This window comes from Thalassophryne amazonica, chromosome 15 (assembly GCF_902500255.1).
Source record: "Thalassophryne amazonica chromosome 15, fThaAma1.1, whole genome shotgun sequence".
Classification (NCBI taxonomy): Eukaryota; Metazoa; Chordata; class Actinopteri; order Batrachoidiformes; family Batrachoididae; genus Thalassophryne; species Thalassophryne amazonica.
In genome coordinates, this window is record NC_047117.1 from 1464104 (window position 1) to 1491905 (window position 27802).

General features: G+C 45.7%; 1 protein-coding gene across 1 annotated transcript in view; it reads right to left on the reverse strand.

Annotated features, from left to right (window-relative positions):
- Nucleotides 1-27802, reverse strand: part of LOC117525724 (spectrin beta chain, non-erythrocytic 1) — a 141468-nt gene that overhangs the window by 28023 nt on the left and 85643 nt on the right. The window contains exons 14-21 of the mRNA XM_034187651.1: nt 19702-20572; nt 19480-19617; nt 16415-17171; nt 15831-16033; nt 11439-11529; nt 10099-10245; nt 9723-9986; nt 6940-7164 (exon numbers count right to left, since the gene is read on the reverse strand). Coding sequence (XP_034043542.1) covers nt 6940-7164; nt 9723-9986; nt 10099-10245; nt 11439-11529; nt 15831-16033; nt 16415-17171; nt 19480-19617; nt 19702-20572 — 2696 coding nt within the window. The remainder of the gene's footprint in view (nt 1-6939; nt 7165-9722; nt 9987-10098; nt 10246-11438; nt 11530-15830; nt 16034-16414; nt 17172-19479; nt 19618-19701; nt 20573-27802) is intronic.

The following is a 27802-nucleotide window of genomic DNA, read 5'->3' on the forward strand; positions in this document are numbered from 1 at the left end:
CAGGAATTGTTACAGCATCCCTAGGCTGTCGATTCAGAAGCAACAACTTAATCTGAGCAAACTCAGAAGTCAACATTTCAACCTTTTCAGCCGAAGCATGGTCATTTGTAACCTTCTTAGCAGAAGGGGTCCCTGCATGTGGTCGTTTATTGTGCTTTGGTTCCTTCCTGGGGCTGGAAGCCAAAGTCCCACTAGGCATCCCACTTTCCAATGCCGCGAGTCTAGCAGACCTCTCTGCCATTGGCATACTGGCACAATTAAGGCAGGCATCGCCAGTCAGGGCTTCCCTCAGGTGTCCGATCCCAAGACACGAGGGGCAAAACATATGTCCATCACCTGAGCTCAAGGGAGCCAAACAGGTACTACAGCCATGCAACAAAGGCCCTGACAACATTGTGAACTGCGTGCAGATGGATAACACAAGCCCTGACGGTTACAGATAGAAAGACAAAGCATGAATCACACGCAGTGTAAATAGTAACACAAGGTACAGAGCGTAAACCACTCGCAGCATAATACTAATACAAGGCACGGAGCGTGAATCGCTCACAGCGTATGAATCACTCGCAGCATAATACTAACACAAGGCATGGAGCGTGAATTGCTCACAGCCACAGCCGTAACACGAGGCACGGAGCGTGAATCGCTCACAGCCACAGCCGTTACACGAGGCACGGAGCGTGAATTGCTCACAGTCACAGCCGTAACACAAGGCATGGAGTGTGAAGCACTCACAGCCGTAGTCGTAGCACGAGGCACGGAGCGTGAAGCACTCACAGCCACAGTCTTAACACGAGGCACGGAGCGTGAATCACTCACAGCGTATGAATCACTCGCAGCGTAATACTAACACAAGGCATGGAGCGTGAATCGTTCACAGTCACAGCCGTAACACGAGGCATGGAGCGTGAATCGCTCACAGCCACAGCCGTAACACGAGGCACGGAGCGTGAATTGCTCACAGTCACAGCCGTAACACGAGGCACAGAGTGTGAAGCACTCACAGCCGTAGTCGTAGCATGAGGCACGGAGCGTGAAGCACTCACAGCCACAGTCTTAACACGAGGCACGGAGCGTGAATCACTCACAGCGTATGAATCACTCGCAGCGTAATACTAACACAAGGCACAGAGCGTGAATCACTCACAGCCACAGTAATAACACGATGCACACAGCTGAAATACTCACAGCCCAAGTGCAGCAACAACAACAGTAGCTGCTAGTGGAGCTGTTGAACTTAGCAAAATGGCGGCAGCGCAGATGAAAGTGGAGTACTTCATGGAGTGAAAAACACTCACGGCAAGCCCAACACAGTACACGATACTGGTTCTGATACACACACTACCACGTAGTTAACAGGGTTAGCGACACAACTAAACAAGTAGCCAGCTTTTGTTGAAACAACACAGCTAAAGGGTTAGCAGCTACTGACTTCAACTGTGCACAGAGGAAAATACCCAGCAGGGCAGCGGCGAAGGCGCGCATCCAGCGAGGAAGGTGTACTCATGACAGGTGAATCCAAGAATACAAAATGGTGAAGCCGTCTCTCGCAGCCCCTGGAGGACGTGTGCAGTGCACGTAGCTCCAACCAAAAGTGGTTTGTGAGGCTACAAGCGAGAGAGGCAATCGTAGCTAAATGCGTTCTCAACCTCTTCAGAATGCGAGAATGTAGAAAAGACACGAGCGCTGGGTGTGTCTGGCATATAAAGACAACCAGTGACGTCACCCAGGTCACATCCAATGGCGTGACTTTGTTGGTATATATTCTCAATCCCTCTGTGCTGCGCACATGTAGTTATCCAGGTGCTAAAGCACTGCCCTCTGGCGGTCAGTTGGAATGAAACAGAAAAATATTGATTTTCACAGATCTGGCAACTTGCTTCTGACGGATTGTTTGTTGCTGTGACGCCACTCTGAACTTCACATGGTTGTATACGCTTTTTATTTCTGTTTAGCACTCTTCTCGTTATTATCTACTCTGAACGTTATTTAACTACAGTCCTGTTGTGAATCGCTAGCAGTTAGCATTCGCTAGCGGTTAGCTTTCACTAGCTAGGTCGACCCCTCCCCTCTCCGTTGTTACTTTTTATAGCTGTTTCTTTTCTACCCGTTTAATACTTCTGTTCGATTTTCAGTTGAACTGCTGTGAATTTTAAGTAATTATTTTACTCCTGTAAAATGAGCTAACCGCTCATTTTCGCTAGCGGTTAGCTTGCGTTAGCTATTTCGGACCCCCGTCATCATTTTTTCATTTAATTTTTTTTTACACTCCTGTTAGTTAATTAACTGTTTAGTGTATTTTTTTTTTACCTGTTTAATATTTCTGTTAGTTTTTCAGTGTAACTGCTGTAAATTTTAATAAATTTATTTGCGTCTGTGTGAGCCTTAGGAGTGGTTAGCTTATCCATTATTGGTTAGCTCGTGTTTGCTTGGCTACATTAGTGCACAAAGTACACTACTAATTCTACTTTACACCCTCCGTAAGTCCTGCGTGATGTTGGAAGATAGGGTGGCTCTCTTAGAGAGCCGTGTCCGTAAGTTAAAGCAGCTTCTTAGCGCAGTGGAGTTAGATGTTACGGGCACTCCAGATGAGGTTAGTGTTGGGCCGGCTAGCGAGCCCATTAGCATCAGCTTAGAAATGCCGGCTGTGGAGGACAGCTTTCGGACTGTGGCTAGGCAGAGGAAGCCCCGTAGGGCTTGGTGCCCGGTTGTGGCACCCCGATCACACTCGCCAGTGCGAACTGTGAATCAGTTCTCCCCCTTGGATTTGCCAGATGTGAATTCTCTGAGCCAACAAGTGACTTTAGTGATAGGGGATTCTATCACCCGCAAAGTCAGGTTACAGACGCCAGCTGACGTTAAATGTATTCCTGGGGCCAGAGCTCCCGACACTGCATCTCATCTTAGGGTGCTGACGCTGCAGAAGGGAAGACAGACGAAGGAACATGACATGCGATATAGTCACATAGTTATTCACGTTGGCACCAATGATATCAGGATGAAGCACTCAGAGGTCACAAAAATGGACATAGAAAGGACTTGTGACCTTGCCAGAAAGATGTGTCGGCATCGATTAATAGTCTCTGGTCCCCTCCCCTCCCGGGGTACTGATGAGGCGTTTAGCAGGCTGACATCATTAAATAGGTGGCTGGCGCAGTTTTGTAGACAGCAAGGCTTTAGCTTTATTGATAACTGGCCTTCGTTCTGGGGCCACCGTGGCTTGCTGATGCTGGACGGCATCCACCCTACTGGGGAAGGCGCCGCCATCTTGTCTGCGAACATAGATAGAGCTCTACAGGGAGAGTAACATTAGGAATCTACAGCAGGCTACGGAGCAGGTGATTAGAGACCCTGCAAGGCTTATGACAAATGTGGGTGGAATCCATTAGCTTAGCGGGGAATTTAGTGCAGAAAATCCACTATGGTGATAGTGCAGTTTATTTGCCAGGGAGGGAATTTCAACAAGTTGACACTGTGGCCTGCTTCCGTAGTCGTGTCCATAAAAATCATAGAGAGATATGCTTTCCAAACTTAATACCCATTAATATATTGGATGATGTTGAAATTGAGGATGGCCCAGTGGTTGTTCCAGCAATAGCAAAGATTTCGTGTCTGCTACCTACAACACGCGTGGAATGTCTTAAACCTAAACCTACTTCTAGGCATCTTATTTATGCTACTCTGGAACCACCCCTAAACCCAAACAGTTCAACTGTCAACCCCACTGAGGTCCTTAGACTGGGTCTCATTAACATAAGATCACTGTCCTCAAAATCATTGTTGATCAATGGTCTAATTATTGATCATCACTTAGATATGATTGGGCTATGTGAAACCTGGCTTAAACCTACAGCTGTCCTCTCCTTAAATGAGGCCTGCCCACCAGCATATACATTTAGTCACGTCCCTCATGATGCGAAGCAAGGCGGGGGTGTTGCTCTTATTTATAAATCTAGGTTTAGCTTATTAGCTGTTGGGGGTTACAAATATCACTCGTTTGAGCATCTGATTCTCCGCTCTGCTCAGGATATTACACATTGCCAAGGTCAGAAGAATAAAAATCAGTTGTATTACGTTGTCACTGTATACAGACCTCCTGGCCCATATTCTGAATTCTTAGATGAATTTGGTGCGTTCATCTCTAACTTGTCAACTAGTGTAGATAACATTCTGATCATTGGTGACTTTAACATTCATATAAATAAGCCTTCTGATCCCCTCTGCAAATCATTTATGGAAATTGTGGATGCATTAGGATTTCAGCAATGCATTCGGGATTCGACGCACATTAGTGGAAATACTCTGGATTTGGTTCTCGCACGTGGTATTGCTGTCACGAATACTGACATCATGCTTCGTACATCTGTGGTGTCTGATCACTCACTTATTAAGTTTACAGTTTCGCTGCCGTGTTTAGTGGAACAACAACCTTATATATCATTACGGCGATGCATCAACTCCTCAACTAAGACTGAACTCGAAGCTAGACTGCCTGATGTCTTAGCTTCACATTTGACAAATACCCAGTCAGTAGACAGACTTGTGGATAGTTTAAACTCAGTGCTCAAAACTACACTCGACATGATTGCACCACCTGTGTTAAAACCGCGCTCCCCAAATCACAGTCACCTTGGTTCAATGATTATCTGCGTGACCTCAAGCATAAAGCAAGAGGTCTAGAACGGAAATGGCATCGTTCAAAATTAGAAGTATTTCACCTTGCATGGCGTGATGCTATCTTAAACTATAAGCATGCATTATTGGCTACAAAGCGGACTTACTACTATGATTTGATCAACAAAAACAAGCATAACTCAAAGTTCTTGTTCAACATGGTGGCAACAATAGAAAATATCATTCCACAGAGATGGCACTCACTAAAGTGGTGAATGATCTTCTGCTTACAATGGATTCGGACACCACTACGGTTCTGTTGCTGTTAGATCTCAGTGCTGCATTTGATACAGTGGATCATCATATTCTACTTGATAGGCTTTAAAATCATTTTGGGAGTGCCCTTGCATGGATGATGTCATACTTGACCAGTCGTTCTCACTGTGTTTTGTACAGTAACACTACCTCTTAACTTAGTGACATGAAATTTGGGGTTCCACAGGGGTCTGTCTTAGGCCCCCTGCTTTTCTCCCTTTATATAGCACCCCTTGGGCACATATTGCAGCGTTTTGGGATTACCTTTCACTGCTATGCTGATGATACTCAGTTATACATGCCGATAACTGCTGGTAATCTCATTCACATAAAATCCTTAGAAGATTGCCTTGCATCAGTGAGAAGTGGGATGTCTTGAAACTTCCTACTTTTAAACTCTGATAAGACTGAAATGATGGTTCTTGGTCCAGTGAGACATCGGCATCGATTTGACCAGTTAACGCTCAGCCTCGGCTCGTGTGTCATACATCCTACTGACAAAGTGAGGAACCTTGGGGTAATTTTTGATCCTTCGTTGTCCTTTGGCCTCCACATTAGAAATATTACAAGGACTACTTTCTTCCACCTGCGAAATATAGTGAAGATTCGTCCCATCCTGTCTATGGCTGATGCTGAGACCCTGATCCATGCATTTATCTCTTCTAGACTGGACTACTGTAATGTTCTATTTTCTGGTTTACCGCAGTCCAGCATTAGGGCTCTCCAATTGGTTCAAAATGCTGCAGGCAGACTTTTGACACGAAGCAGAAAGTTTGACCACATTACACCCATTTTGGCGTCTCTTCACTGGCTTCCTGTCCCAGTGAGATCAGATTTTAAGGTTCTGCTACTAACCTATAAAATTATTCATGGACTGGCACCTCCCTACCTAGCTGACCTAATTAAACCTTATGTACCGGCCCGGGCTCTGCATTCTCAGGGTACAGGACTACTTTGTGTCCCTAAGGTGAATAAGAAGTCTGCGGGTCACAGAGCTTTCTCTTATTGTGCCCCTGTTCTGTGGAATGATCTCCCTGCATCAATAAAACAGTCAGATTCTGTGGAGACTTTCAAGTCCAGACTTAAGACACACTTATTTTCCCTTTCATATGGCTAGCATACTGGTACAGTTTTGTTTTATGCTTTTTACTCTTTTAATTCATTTTATTAGTAACTGGAGCGTGCCGCGGCCTCAACTTCACCTAAATTCTGGGTCTTTTAGTGAAGTTTAGGGCTAGTGGCCGGCGATCACCTTAGTATTTCTCCTGTTTTTCTTGTTGTTTAATGCTGACAAATTATACAGTATTTTTTTGTCTTTCTGATGCCTGATTCTGTTTTTTCTCTCTGTTTAAGGTGCAGCTCCATCCAGAGATGGGAGTTAGCATAGCATTTCTTGTATATTTGTCCGTGAATTGTTCTGTGAATTGTTCTGTAATTTGTGTTTGTATCATGGCCCAAACAGAGGGTCACCCCTTTTGAATCTGGTCTGCTTGAGGTTTCTTCCTCAGAGGGAGTTTTTCCTTACCACTGTTGCTCTGGGGGTTAGTAAGGTTAGACCTTACTTGTGTGAAGCGCTTTGAGGCAACTCTGTTGTGATTTGGCACTATATAAATGAAAATAAATTGAAAACTGAAAATAAATAAATTGAAAAATAATTAACTTTATCTGTGAAACTGCTGATTTTGAGAAGGACATGAAATTATCATTGTGGAATTGTAGTAATTTTCTGACTGTTCATTTGAATGCCTGTACTGGACAAGGCAGGGAAATCTATTGGCACACCAGCCCCACCAAGAGTTTTTTCAGCAGCTGCCACTGTCAGGCGGTCACTAATTTGATAGGTCAGGGGGTCACTGATTTGATAGGTCAGGAGGTCACTGATTTGATAGGTCAGGGGTCACTGATTTGGTAGGTCAGGAGGTCAATGATTTGATAGGTCAGGAGGTCACTGATTTGATAGGTCAGGGGTCACAGATTTGATAGGTCAGGGAGTCACTAATTGGTACGTACTATCTCATCTTCGATGTCACGGTTGAACTGGTGGACCTCTCTGGACGCCACCAGGAAACTCCTGCGGTGGTGCAGTGGCTCCAGCAGCTCTTGGAACTTCTTCTCCACTAGTTGCTGCCGGCTGTCCACCTCATCGGCATCCTTCACCTCTTGACCAAGAGCCTTCACCTGACTCTGCAGCTCCACCACCTCCCGTTGACGAACCTCCACCTGGTTCTCCAGCATCTGCAGGCGGAGCCGTCACAACAAATAACACTGATCTCACAGCACCAGCAGGGGGCGCCATCACAACAAATAACAAGTAACGAAGTAAGAAAGTAACGCTGTGCTGCGCAGACCTTCTTAAATCTGTGTCCAGCGCGCTACGCCAAAGAAAATTAAACATGTTTAATTTCTTCCGTCCTACGCATGTAGCCCTCAACATACTGCTGCGTAGGGAGAAAAAACTCAAAGTACAGCTGCTAAAAGTGGGTGGAGAGCTGCTCAACTCAGCGTCGGCGATACGCCACAATAAGCAGCTCTACGAATACGCTAATGTGAAAGGGGCTTTAGTGACATGAAATTTGGGGTTCCACAGGGGTCTGTGGAAAAAAAATCTGTGTGTCTATCTGTCTGTCTGTGTCTCTGTGTGTCTGTGTTTCTGTCCGTCTGTCAGTGTCTGTCTGGTTCTCTGTGTGTCTATGTCTCTGTCTGTCTGTGTATGTCTCTGTCTGTCTGGTTCTCTGTCTGTCTATGTCTCTGTCTGTCTGTCTGCGTCTCTGTCTGTCTGTCTGTGTCTCTGTCTGCCTGTCTATGTCTCTGTCTGTCTGTCTGGGTCTCTGTCTGCCTGTCTGTGTCTCTGTCTGCCTGTCTATGTCTCTGTCTGTCTGTCTGGTTCTCTGTCTGTCTGTGTATGTCTCTGTCTGTCTGTCTGTGTATGTCTCTGTGTGTCTGGTTCTCTGTCTGTCTGTGTATGTCTCTGTCTGTCTGATTCTCTGTCTGTCTGTGTATGTCTCTGTCTGTCTGGTTCTCTGTCTGTCTATGTCTCTGTCTGTCTGTCTGGTTCTCTGTCTGTCTGTGTATGTCTGGTTCTCTGTCTGTCTGATTCTCTGACTGTCTGTCTGATTCTCTGTCTGTCTGGTTCTCTGTCTGTCTATGTCTCTGTCTGTCTATGTCTCTGTCTGTCTGATTCTCTGTCTGTCTGTCTATGTCTGTCTGGTTCTCTGTCTGTCTGTGTCTCTGTCTGTCTGTGTATGTCTCTGTCTGTCTGGTTCTCTGTCTGTCTATGTCTCTGTCTGTCTGTCTGGTTCTTTGACTGTCTGTCTGTATGTCTCTGTCTGTCTGGTTCTCTGTCTGTCTATGTCTCTGTCTGTCTGTCTGGTTCTCTGTCTGTCTGTCTGTCTGTGTATGTCTGGTTCGCTGTCTGTCTATGTCTCTGTCTGTCTGTCTGATTCTCTGTCTGTCTGGTTCTCTGTCTGTCTGTCTGTCTATGTCTGTCTGGTTCTCTGTCTGTCTATGTCTCTGTCTGTCTGTCTGGGTCTCTCTCTGTCTGGTTCTCTGTCTGTCTGGTTCTCTGTATGTCTATGTCTCTGTCTGGTTCTCTGTCTGTCTGTCTGTGTATGTCTCTGTCTGTCTGGTTCTCTGTTTGTCTGGTCCTCTGTCTGTCTATGTCTATGTCTGTCTGGTTCTCTGTCTGTTTGTGTATGTCTCTGTCTGTCTTATTCTCTGTCTGTCTATGTCTCTGTCTGTCTGTCTGATTCTCTGTCTGTCTATGTCTCTGTCTGTCTGTCTGGTTCTCTGACTGTCTGTGTATGTCTCTGTCTGTCTGATTCTCTGTCTGTCTATGTCTCTGTCTGTCTGTCTGGTTCTCTGACTGTCTGTCTGTGTATGTCTGGTTCTCTGTCTATGTCTCTGTCTGTCTGTCTGATTCTCTGTCTGTCTGGTTCTCTGTCTGTCTATGTCTCTGTCTGTCTGATTCTCTGTCTCTCTCTGTCTGGTTGTCTGTCTGGTTCTCTGTCTGTCTGTCTGTCTGTGTATGTCTGGTTCGCTGTCTGTCTATGTCTCTGTCTGTCTGTCTGATTCTCTGTCTGTCTGGTTCTCTGTCTGTCTGTCTGTCTATGTCTGTCTGGTTCTCTGTCTGTCTATGTCTCTGTCTGTCTGTCTGGGTCTCTCTCTGTCTGGTTCTCTGTCTGTCTGTCTGTGTATGTCTCTGTCTGTCTGGTTCTCTGTTTGTCTGGTCCTCTGTCTGTCTATGTCTATGTCTGTCTGGTTCTCTGTCTGTCTGTGTATGTCTCTGTCTGTCTTATTCTCTGTCTGTCTATGTCTCTGTCTGTCTGTCTGATTCTCTGTCTGTCTATGTCTCTGTCTGTCTGTCTGGTTCTCTGACTGTCTGTGTATGTCTCTGTCTGTCTGATTCTCTGTCTGTCTATGTCTCTGTCTGTCTGTCTGGTTCTCTGACTGTCTGTCTGTGTATGTCTGGTTCTCTGTCTATGTCTCTGTCTGTCTGTCTGATTCTCTGTCTGTCTGGTTCTCTGTCTGTCTATGTCTCTGTCTGTCTGATTCTCTGTCTCTCTCTGTCTGGTTGTCTGTCTGGTTCTCTGTCTATGTCTCTGTCTGTCTGATTCTCTGTCTCTCTCTGTCTGGTTGTCTGTCTGGTTCTCTGTCTGTCTATGTCTCTGTCTGTCTGTGTCTCTGTCTGTCTGTCTGTGTCTCTGTCTGAGATGCTTTCACAGTAGATTTTGTGTCCCAGTGAATCAGATGGACTTGAGGTTTCTGGTCTTCGGTCCAGCTGTGGCGGTCGGTACCTGTTGTTTCTTCAGGAGGATGTTGACAGACGTCAGGTCTTTGCCGTAGTCGTCAGACTGGATCTGACCTTCCAGGCCGGCGAGCCACTTGTCAAGGTCGGTGCAGCTCTGGGAGAAGAGCTCCGCCTTGTTGGCGTCGAACAGACACTGGGCTTTCGTCTGTGTGGTTGACTCCAGCTCCTCCCACATCTCCTGGAGGGCTGACAGTTTGTTCTTTACCACCAGCTCTGTCTCCGGCTTCTCCGACACCAGCAGCCTCCCGTCCTGAGGGCAAAAATCACAGACACACAGCTAAAGGTCAGATTTAGAACCAGCTGATATCTCTGAGCTGGTCCCTGATTCTTCAGGCAACCAGTCCTTAGTAAAACCTCCTTACCTTCTGGATCTTGTCCAGCCACTCCTTGTTGGACTGCAGCTCTGCCATGAAGGCCTGGTGCTTCAGCCACTTGCTGTGCAGGTTTCTGGCCTCGTCGTAGGTCATGTCCTGAGCCGTCAGCATCTTCTCATTAATCCACAAGGACAGCTGCACAAACACACAGAGCCTGTCCTCAAGGTGGCGCCACAGTTACATTCAAAGACTAGCAGAGTGCACTGAGTGTGAGACTTTCCAGCTTCCGTTAACATTTTAACGGTACTGCTTATCAGTCCAGTATTCTTTTCTGTACTTTTTGAAGGGAAAAAAGAACCAAACTAAGAATAGAATTAACAAGGCTTTATTTTCTATTTTAACATTCAAGTGCAACCAGACTTTTGTGCGTTTAATTCTCTCTGCCATCATTGGTTCTGTGTGCACGCAAGTCAGAGAGACAGAGACAAAATGGGATGTGTGACAGGAAGACGTGCTTTCAGCTCTGCACACAATTCTCCAAATGAGAGACAGAGAGAGCTCCAAATTCATTTCCTTAATTTCTCCAGTACTGAAAGCTGTACCATTAAGGTGTGGAGCTTGTCGATACTGAAGTATTTAGCACCAAACCAGATTACTCCCATCTAAAGATGGCATAACTGGAGAAACATCTCAAAGAAGTCCAGCTGTTTTTGATTCAACTTTGCGGTATCTTCACCTGAAAATCCTCATCAGAGATCCAGTGGACTGGACCGTCTCAAATATGATTTAAAACACCCAGTGGATGATTCTGTTTCCACACGACACACCTGCACTCAGCGTGACTTTCCAGAAGGGGGCTATGCAGCTCTCTCTTGTCTTTTGGAGACTCCACACAACTGTAAATAGAAACTCTGAGAGGAAAACGTTCCACTGAATCTAAACTCTGCACACTCAGTGTCGTGACCTGAGGGCAGGAGTTCTTACCGGCCAAAAACTGGCTGATCGACTGACGTCAGTGGCTGCCGCTCATCAATATGAGCGTTACTCCCAAAAATGGCTTGAAGAAGAAAATCTTCAAAACAACCTAAAGTCCAGAGTTTGAATTCAGCAGCAGCTTATTTAGGGTCTGCTCCTTTCTCTGCCCCACACCAAGCCAGCGTCTCTGCATCTGGAGTCGGTGCCCGGGTGCCAAACTGTGGTGAAGTAAGTGGACCAACCTATTTATGGGAAACAAGTATGGAGGTTGTTTCTGAGACCATGGAGCCAAAATTCAACTGTGACCTCCTGCAAAGCCCTGACCTCCCGCAGAGCCGTGACCTCCCGCAGAGCCATGCCTATATACAAGATGTTTGTGAGCAGAACATGATGCTGTGTGGTGTTGGACCCACCTCCTGGCAGTCCTGCAGGAACTTCTGCAAGTCCCTGTTGTCCTTCAGCCTCATCAGCAGCTCCACAGCAGCCTCCCTGTTCTTCTTATGCCTGAAACAGAGTCAAAACCAGGTTCAATCTAGAGATACACAACCCACATTTTTTCACTTCTGAGTCGATGCTGATACTATTCCGATACCACAGCTCTGTTTAATTTAATTCCAATTAATTTTCATTTATATAGCGTCAAATCACAACAAAGTTGCCTCAAAGTGCTTCACACAAGAAAGGTCCAACCTTACCAACCCCCAGAGCAAGAACACAGGCAACAGTGGTAAGAAAAAAAACTCCCTCTGAGGAAGAAACCTCAAGCAGACCAGACTCAAAGGGGTGACCCTCTTTAATATTATTATCATTACTGTTGATTTTATATGAGGATATTTTGCATCTCCAGTCATACTGTCATGGTCTGCCTCTCTCTTTTCCTTTTTTAACCTTGTGTGTACTTTGTAGTTTTCCCCCAGATGGCGTGCTGCAGAGCCGAGGAACACCTGCTGCTCATCACCGCCAAACACCTGATGTGCATCAGCTGCTCATCAGCAGCGGGTTACTTAAACCCAGGCTTTCAGCTTATTCACTGTCGGATTCTTGGTTTTCCATGATCCAAGAGCCAAGCCAGATTCTTGCCAAAGGTTCGAGGACCTTGAACTCATCTTTCCTGCCGCTTCCATGCGCTCTGACGTCTGAGCTCTCCACAGCTCATGCCAAGATAACCTGGCCAACTCCAATTCCTGTATTAGATCTCATTGTTTTTTCTGGGGTTTCCAGAGGCTTCCATGTCGCTTCTGCTCCTGGCTCCACGACTACCTGCACCACGTCACATTGAAACTCTCCGGCTCTCAGCTACAGAGTGTGTAGCTCTGCCACACTTCAGTTAAGTTCCTTCATGTTCTGTGAGATCCCGTGCTCACACTGTTCCTGTCAGTGACTGTGCTTGACCAAGAACTGTTTCCAAGAACTGGCTCAAAAAACTGTTCCAAGAACTATTTCCAAGAACTGTTTTCCCAGAACTGTATGAACTCTGACACTGAACCACTAAGAATTTTCCAAGTCATTTCTAAAGTCAAGTCCTGCTTAAGTGGAACTGTGTCACAAGACGCACCTGACCTCTGAAGATAACTCATGAACCGTGAACGATTCCTGAACAGCAAATCTTATTTCCTAGACTGTGAAGATTATGTGCAGAACTGTGAACATTCCTGTTTTAAGCCTTCAGTGAACTGTCTGTTGTTAAAGGCTTCAGTGTTATAAGTGCAGTCACTCACCTCCTCTCTCCTCCGTTCTCTTAGTTCCTGTTCTTGGCTCTGTGTGTCCCACCTGGCCCCGGCACCAGTACCATATACTCCAGGATTTCAGTTCTCTTGCAAGACTGGCTCGGGGACCTGCAGCTCCCTAATTTCCACTGCTACAAGCGAGCTGACTCTCCACTCTGCAGGCACTGCCAGCGCAGCATCATTATTTATCCAGTTATTGTAAATAAATATCTTTTTGTTCACAACCGGTTCTGTTCCTTGCTCCCAGCATTTGAGTTCATCACCAAGTACTGGTCCGGTTCCGTCTGGACCTCTAACCACAACATATACAACTTCATGATGAAGTGGTACAGAGGAGGATTTTCTTAAAAAGAAGACCTGAAAGTGTAGCTACAATTTGCCACAAGGAACATCTGAGAAACAAGCCTAGATTTGATCTAAACATTGATTAGATGTTTTGATGAAAGAAAGTCCTCCTCTGTGCCACTCCATCATGAAGCTGGATAACTGGAGATACAAAACTTGCACTCTGCACAATTCCTCCAATCACAGCCCCAGAAGCCTGTACCTTTTTCTGGGTTGTCTGGGTGTCTTGGTGGCTTTCCTCACTCTTCTCCTTCTTGCACAATCACTCAGTTTTTGAGAACTGTCTACTCCAAACAGATTTACCATGAGTGTCATACTGTTTGTATTTCTACATAACTGATGGAAATGAGGTCCAAGACATATTCAGTGACTTGGAAATGTTCATGTATCCATCCCCTGACTTCTCTGAAGAAAACTGGATGTAAAAGTGATGGTGTGTATGTGTGATACTAAGACACATAACACGATTAAAGTCGACTAGTGCATGAAGGAGGAATTGCATGTCAATTGTGTAAAATCATAGTTGCCTCTAACGCCTCGTACAACTGTTGCTAGAACTATTTGTGCACACCACCGGCTGAAAGACAGAGTGTGCACTGTGAGAGCCCATCGAACCCTCTCGCGGCAGGTGTTGGCCAAATTCCAGGTGACACACACGCACATCTAACACTGTTCGCTTGGCACTTAGAAAATGTGTGGCCAGTCACACTCTTGGCACAACAACAGACTGCAGACAATCACTGTCAAGCTGGAGGTGAAATTTGTCTAAGTGTCCCCATGACTGTGAAGTTGCCAAGTACACATGTGGCGTGCCAGAGTGTCGGCTTCCCCCACAACACGTGTGTGCGTGTGTTTCGCACGCTCCCCCCAACATATGGCATGCATGTGGTTTGTGTGCCCCCCTTGCAGCCGAGGCACCTCTCATCTGATCACAGATTGACACCTTGGTCTGTGCGCTGACTGGACAGGGGGCATAGCTGGCTGCCAACAGCAGCAGTTGACATCGCTGGTCCTGGACATCACAGCTGCTGCAGAACACGTACCGTGTTTTAACGGACACGCTCATGTGTACTTGCTGTCCTCATGTGGCAATACATAAAAACATATATTACTTTTGTGACGGGCTGGAGAGCGTGCACAGTGTGCACACTGACAGGCGGCCCCAGGTGAAACAGACCATCATGCAGCGGGTGATCTGAATGTCACGTCACCCACGTGAACTCTGTTCCACATGACGCGGTGTCTGTTTTGCTGCATGCTGTCCACAAGACGTGTATGGGGCCGGACATGCGTGCTTGCTGGACATGATGTGGACATGATACAGGCGCACTGCTCCATTCATGTCATGTCATGACTGTACGTCTGTGACCACGGGTCATCTACAGAGAAACAGATGGTTCATACTTGTATTGTTCGCTCGATAAGAGGGATTCAATAAAATGCGGTGGTTCTTTATGGTGTGCAGTTTTATTTTGTTAAATACGTCCATCTCCTTGTTGATTTCAGGCATTTTTCCACACTTTTTATAGAACAGTGATGGTAGTGCAGTGGTAAAGTTTCTGGCTGGCAATCACAGGTTTTGGAAATTGCAGGTTCAAATCCTGTGGGTGACATGTATTTTTTTCTTTTTTTTCACAGCAGCTGTGTGATGTGATTACACATGCTCCAGCTGCTCGCATTGTGTTCTCACTGCGACAGTTTCATGCGTGAAACCGTTGCAGCATGAAACCGTCGCAGCAGGTTCGCCCCCACCTGCCCGTCGACTTGATGTTTTCATGGCTCACTCATACGAGCTGTTCCGCCGTGATTTGTACTTATTCGTACTATGTGTGAAGGGGCCCTAAAGGAGGCACTTACTTATTCACACCATCATCTTGGCTTTTAAATTTTTAATTCATTATCAATTTGTAGAGATTTGCTTTGACTTTGAGTTTAAGGAAGATCATTTTAGAAATTTTTATTTTTTGTTTTTGAAATGGCATAAACAAGTTAACGTGTGAAATACAAGTGTTCCAATCCTTTTGGAGGGCAGTGTATATCTGGGCTGCAAGTGTGCAATTAGCCTCCAAAATCCTTTGTTTTCTACAACTGATAATGGTTGGCCATCAAGTACGATGAAGTTGAGCAATTTCTCGGTAATCCCTGTAGCCTTCACGTTGTCTGGTGGAAGTTTACCTTGTTTTTGGAATGACTCCAGAAGTGATTCCTTCAGGCTCCTTTTTTCTGGACCGGATCAGCCCCATCCTTAGTTCAATTTAGACCTTGATCCTGACTCCATGTGATTGGGTGCTTGTCATTTTCACACATTATTTAAACCAACAGCTCCTCCTACTAGCTGGGGTTTAGCTCCCTGACTTCCTGTATGCAGAAGAGCCAAAGTAGCCTTTCTCACATTAGAACATTTTTGGCTGCGCTGTGTCTGGATGTGTTTTTCATTTCATGCTTGAATTTGTTAAATTTTTCTTTCATTTTTGTTAATGTGAGACTTGGGACTGTTGTCTCTAATCACAGTATGTCCTTTTACTAACGTGACTGTAGTGCTACTCCTACATCACTGGGCTGGAGGACTTGTAGCCACGCCACAGACAGCTATGTCCATGTCAGTGGGCGTGGCTCCAACCTGATGAACAGATGGGCAGGTTAGCTCCACATAATCCCTCCGTGGATGAGTTTAAACTTGTCGTTACTGAAATTTCTCATCACACTCTGAATTAAAGTTTTAAATGAACTCACCTGTCATCAATGGAGGCCAGTTTCTGCTGGATGCGCTCAGCGTTGATGTTTCCGTTGGAGGCCAGCCGCCTCCCGGCCTCCACCACCCCATTGATTTTGTCCTCGTTGGCATCCATGGTGGTCATGAAGTCTTCTTGCTTCTTGATGGCGGCCTCAGCACCCTCCAGTGTGGTGGGCATCTCAGTGTGAGCAAGATCGTACTCCTGCAGAATGACAGCATGGAAATGCAAAGAATGTTCTGGTAGTGTGCATGCTGCAGAGCTCACTGCACAAGTGGCACTGGGAACAGAACTCAACAAGCAATGATCTTACAGAGGAACCATCACGCTCATTCTAATGCACCCTACATTTTCTACAAACAGAAGACTTTGCATTAATGGACACATTAAACTAAGACATCTGCATCTTGTCTGGCTTATGGTGGTACTAGCTGAAGGGCCACAGGTTTTTACATTTCATTGTCTGGGGCAAATGAGTTCCAACAACCTGACAAGTTCCAGTACTGGAACATCAAATCCAGCGTCTGTTTAGCAGAGAAGGACTAGACAGGTCTGACACCCACCGTGCAGCCATGCAGATCTCACCTGGCTGTTGAGGAAGGCCTCAGCCTGCTTGGTGTCCCTGAGAAACAGCTGGTAAGCATGAGACTGGGACAACAAACTCTGCCGGTTCTCCCACATCTTATGCAGCTCGTTCCAGCCCGTGTCCAGCGCCTGCAGCCTCTGGCGGAGGAACATGTGCTGGGCATCAGTCTGGCCCTGAGTCACCATCTCCCCCATGTCTCGCATCTTCTGATAGTCCTCCTCGTAGTTTTGGATCTCATTCTTGATTCCTTCGTGCTGGGCCATCAGCTTATCCGCCTCGGCCAATGTGTTGGGCATGTCCTCAGAGGCGATGGCCGTCTGGGTGCGGGACAGCCAGGACTGGAAATCATCCAGCTCACGTAAAAACTGCTGCAGTTTTCGGGCCTCACCCAGGGACTCTTCACGGTTCTTCAGAGTGTTCTTCATTTCTTCCCAGACAGCCGTGATCTCTGCCAGGCGGCCTGTAATAGCTTTGGACTGATCAGGGTGCTCCTCCGCCAGCCGCTGGGCTTCACCGTATAAGTCGCCCAGCTTGTCCTCAATAGCAGCCAGGTCACGCTCCATACCGGTAAGTTTGCGCTGCAGGGCCATGACCCCAGTCAGGTCATTGCCCAGCTCCTGTGTAGACTCGATAACTTTAGTCTTTTCTTTGATCCAGGACTTGGTCTCATTGCAGTCAAGGTGGTAGTTCTGCACCCCCAGTGCTGAGTTCAGGGACTCTTTCTTCTGGTCAACCAGGTCACGGAACTGGCTCCACCTAGTGGCAGAGAGCACAGTGACTGAAGCTGAAGTGACACCTACATTTTCAGATTGTGATCATTAGGGTGGTCCTGATTTTGCAAAGTTTTGAAATTTAATCCTCTGACCCCCTGAATAGGTTCTAATTGATGAGAAAACATGGTGTGTAAAAACTTGTTTATATAAATTAATTTTTCGTGGGAGCTCAAAAGCATTGACAGTTTGCTTTATTCATATATATAACGCTGCACAAACTAAAGCTTGAAAATCAGCTGTGGAGTTTCACAGGAGGATTCATCAGGACCTTTGACGTGTTGTTCAGGTTGGGTTGGGGCACCATTAAGCTTTAGTTTGTATACCGTTATATAGCAGAAAACAGCAAACTTATACAAACAACATTTTACACAGCATTTTTTTTTTCATCAATTGGAACCTATTCAGGGGTCAGAGGATTAAATTTCAAAACTTTTCAAAATCAGGACCACCCTAATGATCATGTTTCTGCACCTGATGGTCAGTATACTTTCTGTCATATGTTGCAGTTTCTTATTTAGGTTCTCTCCCTGTGGTCAAGCTCCCTCTCGTGGTTCACTTCCTGTCCCTGTGGTTGAGTTCCCATACTTGTGTCTGACTTCCTCTACTTGTTTGAGTTCCTGTACCTGTTGTCCAGTCCCCATACTTGTGTCTGATTTCCTCTACTTGTTTGAGTTCCTGCACCTGTTGTCCAGTTCCCATACTTGTGTCTGATTTCCTCTACTTGTTTGAGTTCCTGCACCTGTTGTCCAGTCCCATACTTGTGTCTGATTTCCTCTACTTGTTTGAGTTCCTGTACCTGTTGTCCAGTCCCCATACTTGTGTCTGATTTCCTCTACTTGTTTGAGTTCCTGCACCTGTTGTCCAGTCCCCATACTTGTGTCTGACTTCCTCTACTTGTTTGAGTTCCTGTACCTGTTGTCCAGTCCCCATACTTGTGTCTGATTTCCTCTACTTGTTTGAGTTCCTGCACCTGTTGTCCAGTTCCCATACTTGTGTTTGATTTCCTCTACTTGTTTGAGTTCCTGCACCTGTTGTCCAGTCCCATACTTGTGTCTGATTTCCTCTACTTGTCTGAGTTCCTGCACCTGTTGTCCAGTTCCCATACTTGTGTCTGACTTCCTCTACTTGTTTGAGTTCCTGCACCTGTTGCCAAGTTCCCATACTTGTGTCTGACTTCCTGTACTTGTTGTTTCTGAGTTCCTGTCCCTACTGTTTGACTTCCTGTACTTGATGTTTGAAGTTCCTGCACCTGTTGTTGAGTTCCCATACTTGTGGCTGACTTCCCGTACTTGTTGTTTGAAGTTCCTGCACCTGTTGTTGAGTTCCCATACTTGTGGCTGACTTCCTGTACTTGTTGTTTCTGAGTTCCTGTCCCTACTGTTTGACTTCCTGTACTTGATGTTTGAAGTTCCAGCACCTGCTGTTGAGTTCCCATACTTGTGGCTGACTTCCTGTACTTGTTGTTTGAGTTCCTGTACCTGTTGTCCAGTCCCCATACTTGTGTCTGATTTCCTCTACTTGTTTGAGTTCCTGCACCTATTGTCCAGTTCCCATACTTGTGTCTGATTTCCTCTACTTGTTTGAGTTCCTGCACCTGTTGCCCAGTTCCCATACTTGTGTCTGACTTCCTCTACTTGTTTGAGTTCCTGCACCTATTGTCCAGTTCCCATACTTGTGTCTGATTTCCTCTACTTGTTTGAGTTCCTGCACCTATTGTCCAGTTCCCATACTTGTGTCTGATTTCCTCTACTTGTTTGAGTTCCTGCACCTATTGTCCAGTTCCCATACTTGTGTCTGATTTCCTCTACTTGTTTGAGTTCCTGCACCTATTGTCCAGTTCCCATACTTGTGTCTGACTTCCTCTACTTGTTTGAGTTCCTGCACCTGTTGTCCAGTCCCCATACTTGTGTCTGACTTCCTCTACTTGTTTGAGTTCCTGCACCTGTTGTTGAGTTCCCATACTTGTGGCTGACTTCCTGTACTTGTTGTTTGAAGTTCCTGCACCTGTTGTTGAGTTCCCATACTTGTGGCTGACTTCCTGTACTTGTTTGAAGTTCCTGCACCTGTTGTCGAGTTCCCATACTTGTGGCTGACTTCCTGTACTTGTTGTTTCTGAGTTCCTGTCCCTACTGTTTGACTTCCTATACTTGATGTCTGAAGTTCCTGCACCTGTTGTTGAGTTCCCATACTTGCGGCTGACGTCCTATACTTGTTGTTTCTGAGTTCCTGTCCATGTTGTTTGACTTCCTGTCCCCATGGTTGAGTTCCTGTACTTGTTTGAGTTCCAGTACCTGTTGTTGAGTTTGTCCTGCTGGCTCCTGATGTCCTTCTCACTTGGGTGACCACTGTGGATGAGCTGCCGGGCGATCTGGTTCACAACAGCAACACGAGAAGCCTGGTTGTTCATCTCTGGCTCTAGACTCTCAAACCTGTTGACAGTAACGTCCGTGTGACCGCGATGCCAGTGTGTGGGCACACATACAGTACGTACAAACCAACACCTGCACTCCTACCTGTGCTGTATGACCTCCAGATCTTCCAGTCTTTCGGGAATCTCCATGCTGTTCAACCACTGCTCCTTCTCAACGATCCAGACCTCGCAGGCATCAGCTTCACTGAACATCTTGTAAACTGCTAATGCATCCTGTAGCGCTTGTTTCCTCAGCTTTGTCAACTCTGACACTTCACTGTAGCGCTCCTCGATGCCAGCCAGCCGTCCACGCACTTTGTCTGATTCTGCCTCCTCTTTGGGCAGCGAGGTAGCCTGCTCATGGAGGGAGTCGATAACGGGCCGGTAGCTGGCCACCTCAGCTGCTGCATCCTTGTGTTTTCTGACCAGCGCCTGAGTGGAGAACTCATCGTGACCTGTCTCGCCACTAGAGACGATGCGTAAAGCATCAAGTGTCCAGGCATCAATGTCGTCTGCGTCTGCCTGGAACTGGTGCTGCGCCAAAGCCTCTTCCAGCCTCTTCTTCCTCACGGCTGCCAGCTGCTCCAGCGCCTTCCACTGGGACTGTAAGTCAGAAATGCGCTCGTGGATCTTGGTTGCACCAAAGTGGCCGGACTCTATCATGGCCTGGCCTTCGCTAATGGTGTGTTGGAGGTGCCCGGCACGGCCGCTCAGCTCATCCTCAAGAGCACGCTGCTGGCTGAGGAGGCGCAGTGACCCTGTCAGGTCCTTGCCATACTCCTCACAAGACAAGATCTGCTCCTTCTCCCGGATCCAGCCTTCTTCCTCGGCCATCTCCCAGAAGAACTTCCAGAGGCAGCGGGACTCCTCAAGGCGGGCTCTCCGCTCAGCAGCCAGCTGTGTCAACTCCTGGTAGCAGAACTCCAGGTGGGCCACACGGTCCTGGATGACCTGAGGGTCACAGGGTTTGTAGCCTGCCAAAAGACACAATGAGAAAATTTAGTGAAACAAAAGTGTTGACTAACACTGCTGCTGCTGTGACCTCTGACCTCTAAGTCCAGCTGATGCTTTCTGTGTGGAGTTTGTATGTTGTGTGGGTTCCCTCCGGGTGCTCCAGCTTCTTCCCACCTCCAAAGACATGCAGGTTAGGTGGACTGGAAACTTTAAATTGACCACAAGTGTGACTGAGTTTGTCTGTCTAGAAGTGGCCCTGCAACAGATTGGCATCCTGTCCAGGATGCCCCCCCCCAACTGTGACTGCTGGGATCGGCCCTGCTGTGGAGCCTTGATTGGAGTAAGCAGGTATAGAAAATTAAAGTTTGTGTATTAAGTAGCAGTTTTGTGCTAAAATTCTTGTAAAGCCTTCAATGATCAATAATTAATGCTCTAGAGTCCAGGGTATAATTGGCCATTTTTGACTATTTTTGGTTTCACCTTTAAAAAGTGTTTACCTGGCCTTGTTTTGGGTCATTTTTTTCAGCACAACCTCACCTGTGTGACTTTACAGTTTCTCATTCATTCTGATCGACTGTATTAACACAGTGAACCTAAAATCACACAAAAACATAAAATCCAAGTAGAAAAAAGTTTGTTTTGTTTTTTTTACTGTGAAAACCACAAACTTGTTAAATGAACCATTTTCATATATACAAATGTAGCAAAAAACAAAGTTAAATACAACTATTTACATAAATGCAGGAAATGCTTCAGGCATTTTTTTTTGTACAATTACAAAACAGTCAGATTTCACAATAAAATTTAAAATTTCAAAAACATATGTACAATGTAGTGCAGGACATGCTAAACTATTTGTGCCACTCAAAAATACAATTCCTGTCCAACACAACACAGAGGGGCACATCACAGGCCTGACACTTCCACAGTGTGTCACTCCTTTTGTTGTCCACCTGAAGGCACCGTTGGCACCTCGGTCTGCCTTTTGTCCTGTACCAGCGTGCAGTTTTCTGATGGGTGGAGTAGTACTGGATGAGCTGGTCAGATAGGTCGACTCCACCCATGTTTTTATTATAAGCCAACACTGGGATAGGACAGGGAATGTCTTTCACTGTCCAGCATCCATCCTTCCCATCCTTCACTCTTCTTGCACTGTCTCACCCGAAAATGCATGAGGCCCCTCTCTTATCCATCTTATAGATCCTATTTCAGATTTTTTTGTGAGAGCATGTGCCCTCCCTCTGGGGCATCCTCGTCTGTTCTCCCTGTATGTGCCACATGCCCCAAACTTCATGTTAACCAGGTCCATGAACAGTTTGGGACTCGTGTAAAAAATGTCCATGTAAATGTTGTACCCAGCACCAAGTGAGGACGACTGGATCAGGTTCATGACCACATCGTACGACAGCCCGTGCTCACTTGTGTCTTCCCAGTCTTGCCAGTGTAAATGGTGAACTTGAGTGTGTAGCCATTACTTGAAACAGCCAACACAAAAAGTTTCATGCCCCATTTTGTTGACTTGTTCCAGTTTTTGCCTTCATTGCCACCATCCTTTCATCCACTGCCAGCTCCCTCCTCGGGTGGTAATAAGCCTGGCAGGCACTGAGGATGTCATCATAAAGAGGCCTGACTCGAAACAGTTTGTCATTACCTGCTGTTCCCTTTTTTCTATCATTTTCTACAGCCTCATCTGGATCTTAGGTGGATGTTCCAGAATATCGATCTAAATCTGTCTCTGAACATTACTTTCGCTGGAAAGGGCACAGACAAAATATTATTTTGTTTCCAGTAGTCCTGGAGACTTGCCCGTGACACCAACGACATGTATATCAGAAGTCCAAAAATTTGTACAGATCTTCCATTTCAATGTCTGTCCAGTTCTATTTTTTTCTGTAATGCCTTGTATTTTGCAGCAATTTTATTGGTGTTGGTGCAAATTGTTCTAATTGTGTCAGTTGCAAAAAACAAAAGAAAAAGGTCTTTTGGACTTTGGGTGGAAAGTGTATCAACCTGGACTCCTGGTGTTCACCGAGGCTGAAATATGCTTACTGCTGGAGCGGTGTCGGCATCCTCCTCAGTGTTCCAGCAGTCAGCGCTGGGGTGTGTCTATGGGGTGTGTCTATGGGGCGTGTCTATGGGGCGTGTCTCTGTTGTGCGTCCGAGCAGAGATCTGGATGTGGAAACAGAAACGCGCGCTCCGACCCTCTGTTCAGATCTCCGTGTGCATGTTGGTGGATCCACCTGCTTTGGTTGCTCCTCCAGAACAAAAGAGGGATCTTTTCTTTCAGCACCAGAATCCTCACTGTCTGTCAGACTCTGACGATGTGCTGTGCGCCCTGCCTTTCTCCAGTTCAAAAAATAACTGAAGCACTTGCTCCACATTCATAAAACGCCCCATTTTTACAAAAAAAAAAACAAAAAAAACAAAACAAACAACAACAAAACACTAACCACACACGCTTCCCACCACTAACAAAGAGAAAACGTGCACACAATCAGACCCATGTGGGGTGGGTGGGCTGTGATCAAACACACGTGGGGTTAGTGAACACATGTGGGGTTAGTGACGTCTGATTGGCGGAAAATTCACGAGCCAGCCAACCAATGAGGAAGAAGGAGTCATATTTCTTCCCACCGCTGTCGCTGCTGCAGTAGAGAAGGAAATGATCCTTTTGGCTGCGTGTGTGTACATAAAAACAAAAAATGACAATAATATTCATGAAAACGCATGGTGTAAAAAATACTCATAAGTCAAGTTATACTAGGTCCATTAACAAATTTAAAAAGTGCTATAAAGGTTGAAGTCTTCATGTTCAACACGCATTTAAAGGGAGCCTCAGAGTGAAGCAGATTGTTACATCTGCTTAATTAGGTCATGTGACTTTTTACGCAATGGCCACACCCAACAATTTTAGAAAGAAAAAAGAAATTGTACAGAAATAAGATGCACTTGTCTATAAGCGACGGGTCTCCACGTTGTAACATGAGATATTTACACAGAAAGATGTTGGACAAAGATTTTTTTAACTTTTAATTAAATATGTACTGTAAATGTTTTTTTTTTTCCCCTGGAGTGTTACATGTAAATACTGACACGCACGTCACCCAGCACGTGCACGGTATCTCTGCTCCACACAGAGAACTGAGTAACTGGAACTTTTTCTTTTTTTCATCACATGCAGCCAGGATCAGATGGAGTCTGTGGTAAATGAGACATTAATGAGGCGCTGTGACTTTTTCAACTTGTAGCACCAAAACAGAGAACCGGTGTGTGTGTGGGGGGGAACTCCGCTAACTGATGTGACAGCGCAAAGTGCCGGAGAGGGACTTTAATTTTTGTCACTAAAACAAACGGGTAAGACCTTATATTTACACTGTGTGAATTTACACTGCATGAAGAACACAACTTTCAGGAAATCAATTGACAGCATCAACTGACGTATTTTGACTTATGAAAAAGCCTGTAAAAATCCACAAATTAGCCGCATCATTGTAAAAGCTGCAGTGTTCAAAGCGTGTGGAAAAAGGCAGTGGCTAATAGTTCAGGTGAAATTGTGTAAATAATTTTTCAAATCTGTTTTTTAGATCTAAATTAACCCTACTGCCATGTTGCCGTGCATAAAGACAATATATGCAGTGAAAAATGGACTGAGCTTGGAAGTAATATGGCTTAAAACTACTATTTGTCACCACTCTCAGTATGTAAGCACTCTACTTTACACTAGAGTCCCTTTGTTCAGAGAGTGGCATCAACTGAGAACATGGCGCCATTTTGGGGCCGACTGTGTTAACTTCTGAGGGGGAGGTGATGGTCTAGTGGTTAAGTGTTGGGCTTGAAACCAGAAGATCCTCGGTTCAAATCCCAGCCTGACTGGAAAATCACTAAGGGCCCTTGGGGCAAGGTCTTTAATCCCCTATTGCTCCCAGTGTGTAGTGGGCACCTTGTATCGCAGCACCCTGACATCGTGGTGAATGTGAGGCATTACTGTGAAGCGCTTTGAGCGTCTGATGCAGATGGAAAAGCGCTATATAAATGCAGTCCATTTACCATTTAGAATGAACCTTTTCAGTTCAGTTAACCACATACAGCAACACATCCAGATACAAGTACTATCAAGATAAAAAATACTTAAGCTATCAAATTTACATGAATTTGAGTCTGGTCTGCTTGAGGTTTCTTCCTCAAATCATCAGAGGGAGTTTTTCCTTATGTAACAGGGCCAATTATACAGCAGCAATGTGTGGGTGTCAAATATGTTATTGTTATAATTACACAAAATCTGTGTTAACTTTTATTTATTTTTGTTAATACCTGACAGGTTGGGCCTCCAGCTCAGTATGTGGAACTTTAATTTGCGTCTGTCCCACTGCTTTCACATTTTAATGTGACATGCCGCTCTATAAGTAGCATTTTCGCGCCTTTCCTCTCCCCTTTTGTTACTGATCTCCATGGGAGGGGTAAGTTGTCTCGCAGTCAGGAGGGAATTACTGTTTTAGACTCTGTTAATTGCATTATTAAGTTTACTGGCTAGTTTAGGTTTATTATAAAGCACCTACAATATGCTGAAACATACGTTTGTGTCATTTAATTTGTGTAGGGGCATGTCGTGTTGAAGCCACTGACCGGAGGATTTTTATTTTTATTTCACTGTTTGTCTAAAATGAAATGGAGACGACCTCCAAAGAGACCCACGTCTGAGAGTCTTCTTCAAACACAACGCAGTCAGTCACAACCGGCTACACTCACCACTGTCGCCTGTGTTCCTGCTCTGGGGGTTAGTATGGTTAGACCTTACTTGTGAAGCACCTTGAGGCAACTTTGTTGTGATTTGGCGCTATATAAATGAAAATAAATTGTAAAACTGAAATTGACGCACATGAATACGAGCATTCCCCCAATGTGAGGGTGCTGCCCAAGGGCCCTTAACCACTAGACCATCACCTCCCCTTGTAGTGTATTGAGGTGTGTATCGAATCATTGTCAGTGATGACATTCATATGCGTACAAGTCATAGTCTCTGCATTTGCCTTTTTTTTTCCTCAGTTTCGAGCAATGTCTGACTATCTGCTGCCATCTGGTGTTGTCTTTTATTCTCTTCAGTTTCATGTCACGTCTGAATGTTTGCTGCCCTCTGGTGTTTTCTGAGATCCCCTACACATCATTAGCCTCTGACTGACTAAGTTCACCTGTTTGGGTCTACACCGGCAACAATTAAGGCTGGTTTATATATATATGTATATATATATATATATATATATATGGCCCTTTAGGGCCTGCTGGTATAGTTCTCGACCCTGTTCATCTTCCATGCTCTGAGCCTTCTGTGTTTTTTTCATGTCACGTCAAGTTTTCATGGTCATGCTTTGGTTCTAATTGGTTCTGTTTGTTTACTCTCTGTGTATCATTTGCTTACCACATTTATAGTTTTACTTTACTGTTTATTGTTTTGCTTTCACTCTTGGTCCCTTTAGTTGCTTTAGTCTTAATTTTGTTCTGTTTATCACATTTATTGTTTTATGCTTTAGTCTCAGGTTTTGGTTATTTATCTTCTAGTGTTTCTTATCACGTTAAGTTCTGTTTGTTATTTATTGTGCTATTCTATAACCTCTGGGTTTGTTTGCTTATCATCATTTATTTTCTAGTTAGTTATTTGCCTGTTTGCCCTCTTTAGACTAGTCACAGTATTTCTTAGCTCCGCCCCTTTTTGCTTTGCTCATGCATTATTGTTTGTCTAGAACACGTCACGTTATTCAGTTAGTTTTTCTGTCACCTACATATCTTGCTTTGCACCACTTTGTTTTTCCCTCCCACACTCTCTTGCCTTTCTTCCCTCCTTTGTTCACTAAACCACCCCTCTTTCCAGAACCTTCCACACACCTGCTTCACATCACCCCTGATTAGTTTGCTCCTATTAATACCCTCACAGTTCCACAGCCGGATTGTTGACTTTGATCACTCTCTCGCCTCTCGTCCTGTCCAGTTTGCACTCTAGTCTTTTTGACCTTGCTTGTGTACTCCGTCCTGTGCCTTGCCGGAGCCCTGAACTCTGCCTGTTTTTTGACTCTGTCTTTGCCCTGCCTGCTATATTCCTTGACGCCGTTGGTACGAATTCCGTTCATTTTTTAACCATGATGTTGTGTGGGCTGCCAGAAGAGGAGGTACTGCTGGCCCACCACCAGAGAGCACCCTGCCTGAAGTGCGGGCTTCAGGCACGAGGGGGCGCTGCCGCCTTACAGGAACAGCCGAGGTGACAGCTGTCACTCATCAACTATGACAGCTGTCACCGATCATCTGCACTTCACCCCGGATAAAAGCAGGATGACACCTCCACCACGTCGCCGAGATATTGTACTTCTTTGGAGGTAACTTTCTCTGCCTGCGTATTGTACTAAGTGATTACAAGAACTACTTTGTTGCAGCTGTCTACCCAGAGGACCCGCGTGGGCCGCGACTGTTTCGTTCTACTTCCCACCAGATAAGTGGTTACTCAGACGCTGCACGAGTGTGTGTTAGCGGTGGAGGTGGAATTCCCACCGTTATTGTTACAGGGTGTACACACACCCACATTTGACTGTCTTTGCTCTTCGCCAGCAGTACCAGATCCGACACGCTGAGATGGTGGCCACCTGGGGGACTCGGGACCTGGCGGCTCCAGTATCCTTCGGGTTCGGTGGCGGTGGAAATCATGTGGTTCCGGTTCTTCTCCAGACGGACGTCTCCTATCGTCGAGCCTGCCCACACGACACCTTATCCATTGACTTGTATTTATTCTGTAATCTGCTGTGTGTGGTTGTGACATTCACAACAGTAAAGTGTTCAAATTTAACTCCCTCTATTGTCCGTTCATTTACGCCCCCTGTTGTGGGTCCGTGTCACTACACTTTCCCAACACATGACCCAGTTTGTTCCATGTGTGATACCTCTGCCTGTATATCTGACTTCACATGTACCGGACCCACTGCTTGGTCATCAGATAAAGCTACTTATTCTCCACCACCAGCCATGTCTGAGTTTGCATTGGTCTCCTACTGCTTCTTGCATCAAACCACCACCAGCCCTGAAAGTACTGAGTTGCAGGTCTGTTGCATTTATGCATGTCTGAATGTATGTCTGTTGTATATAATAGTTTGATGGCTTCATTTTCATGGTGTTCCCTGTTGCCACTCTTGGTAGTGAGTATGGTCTTGGTTTTGGCACTGTGGAGTTGAACTCATTACTAACAAGAAAAGACTTTCTCAGTTAACTCTGT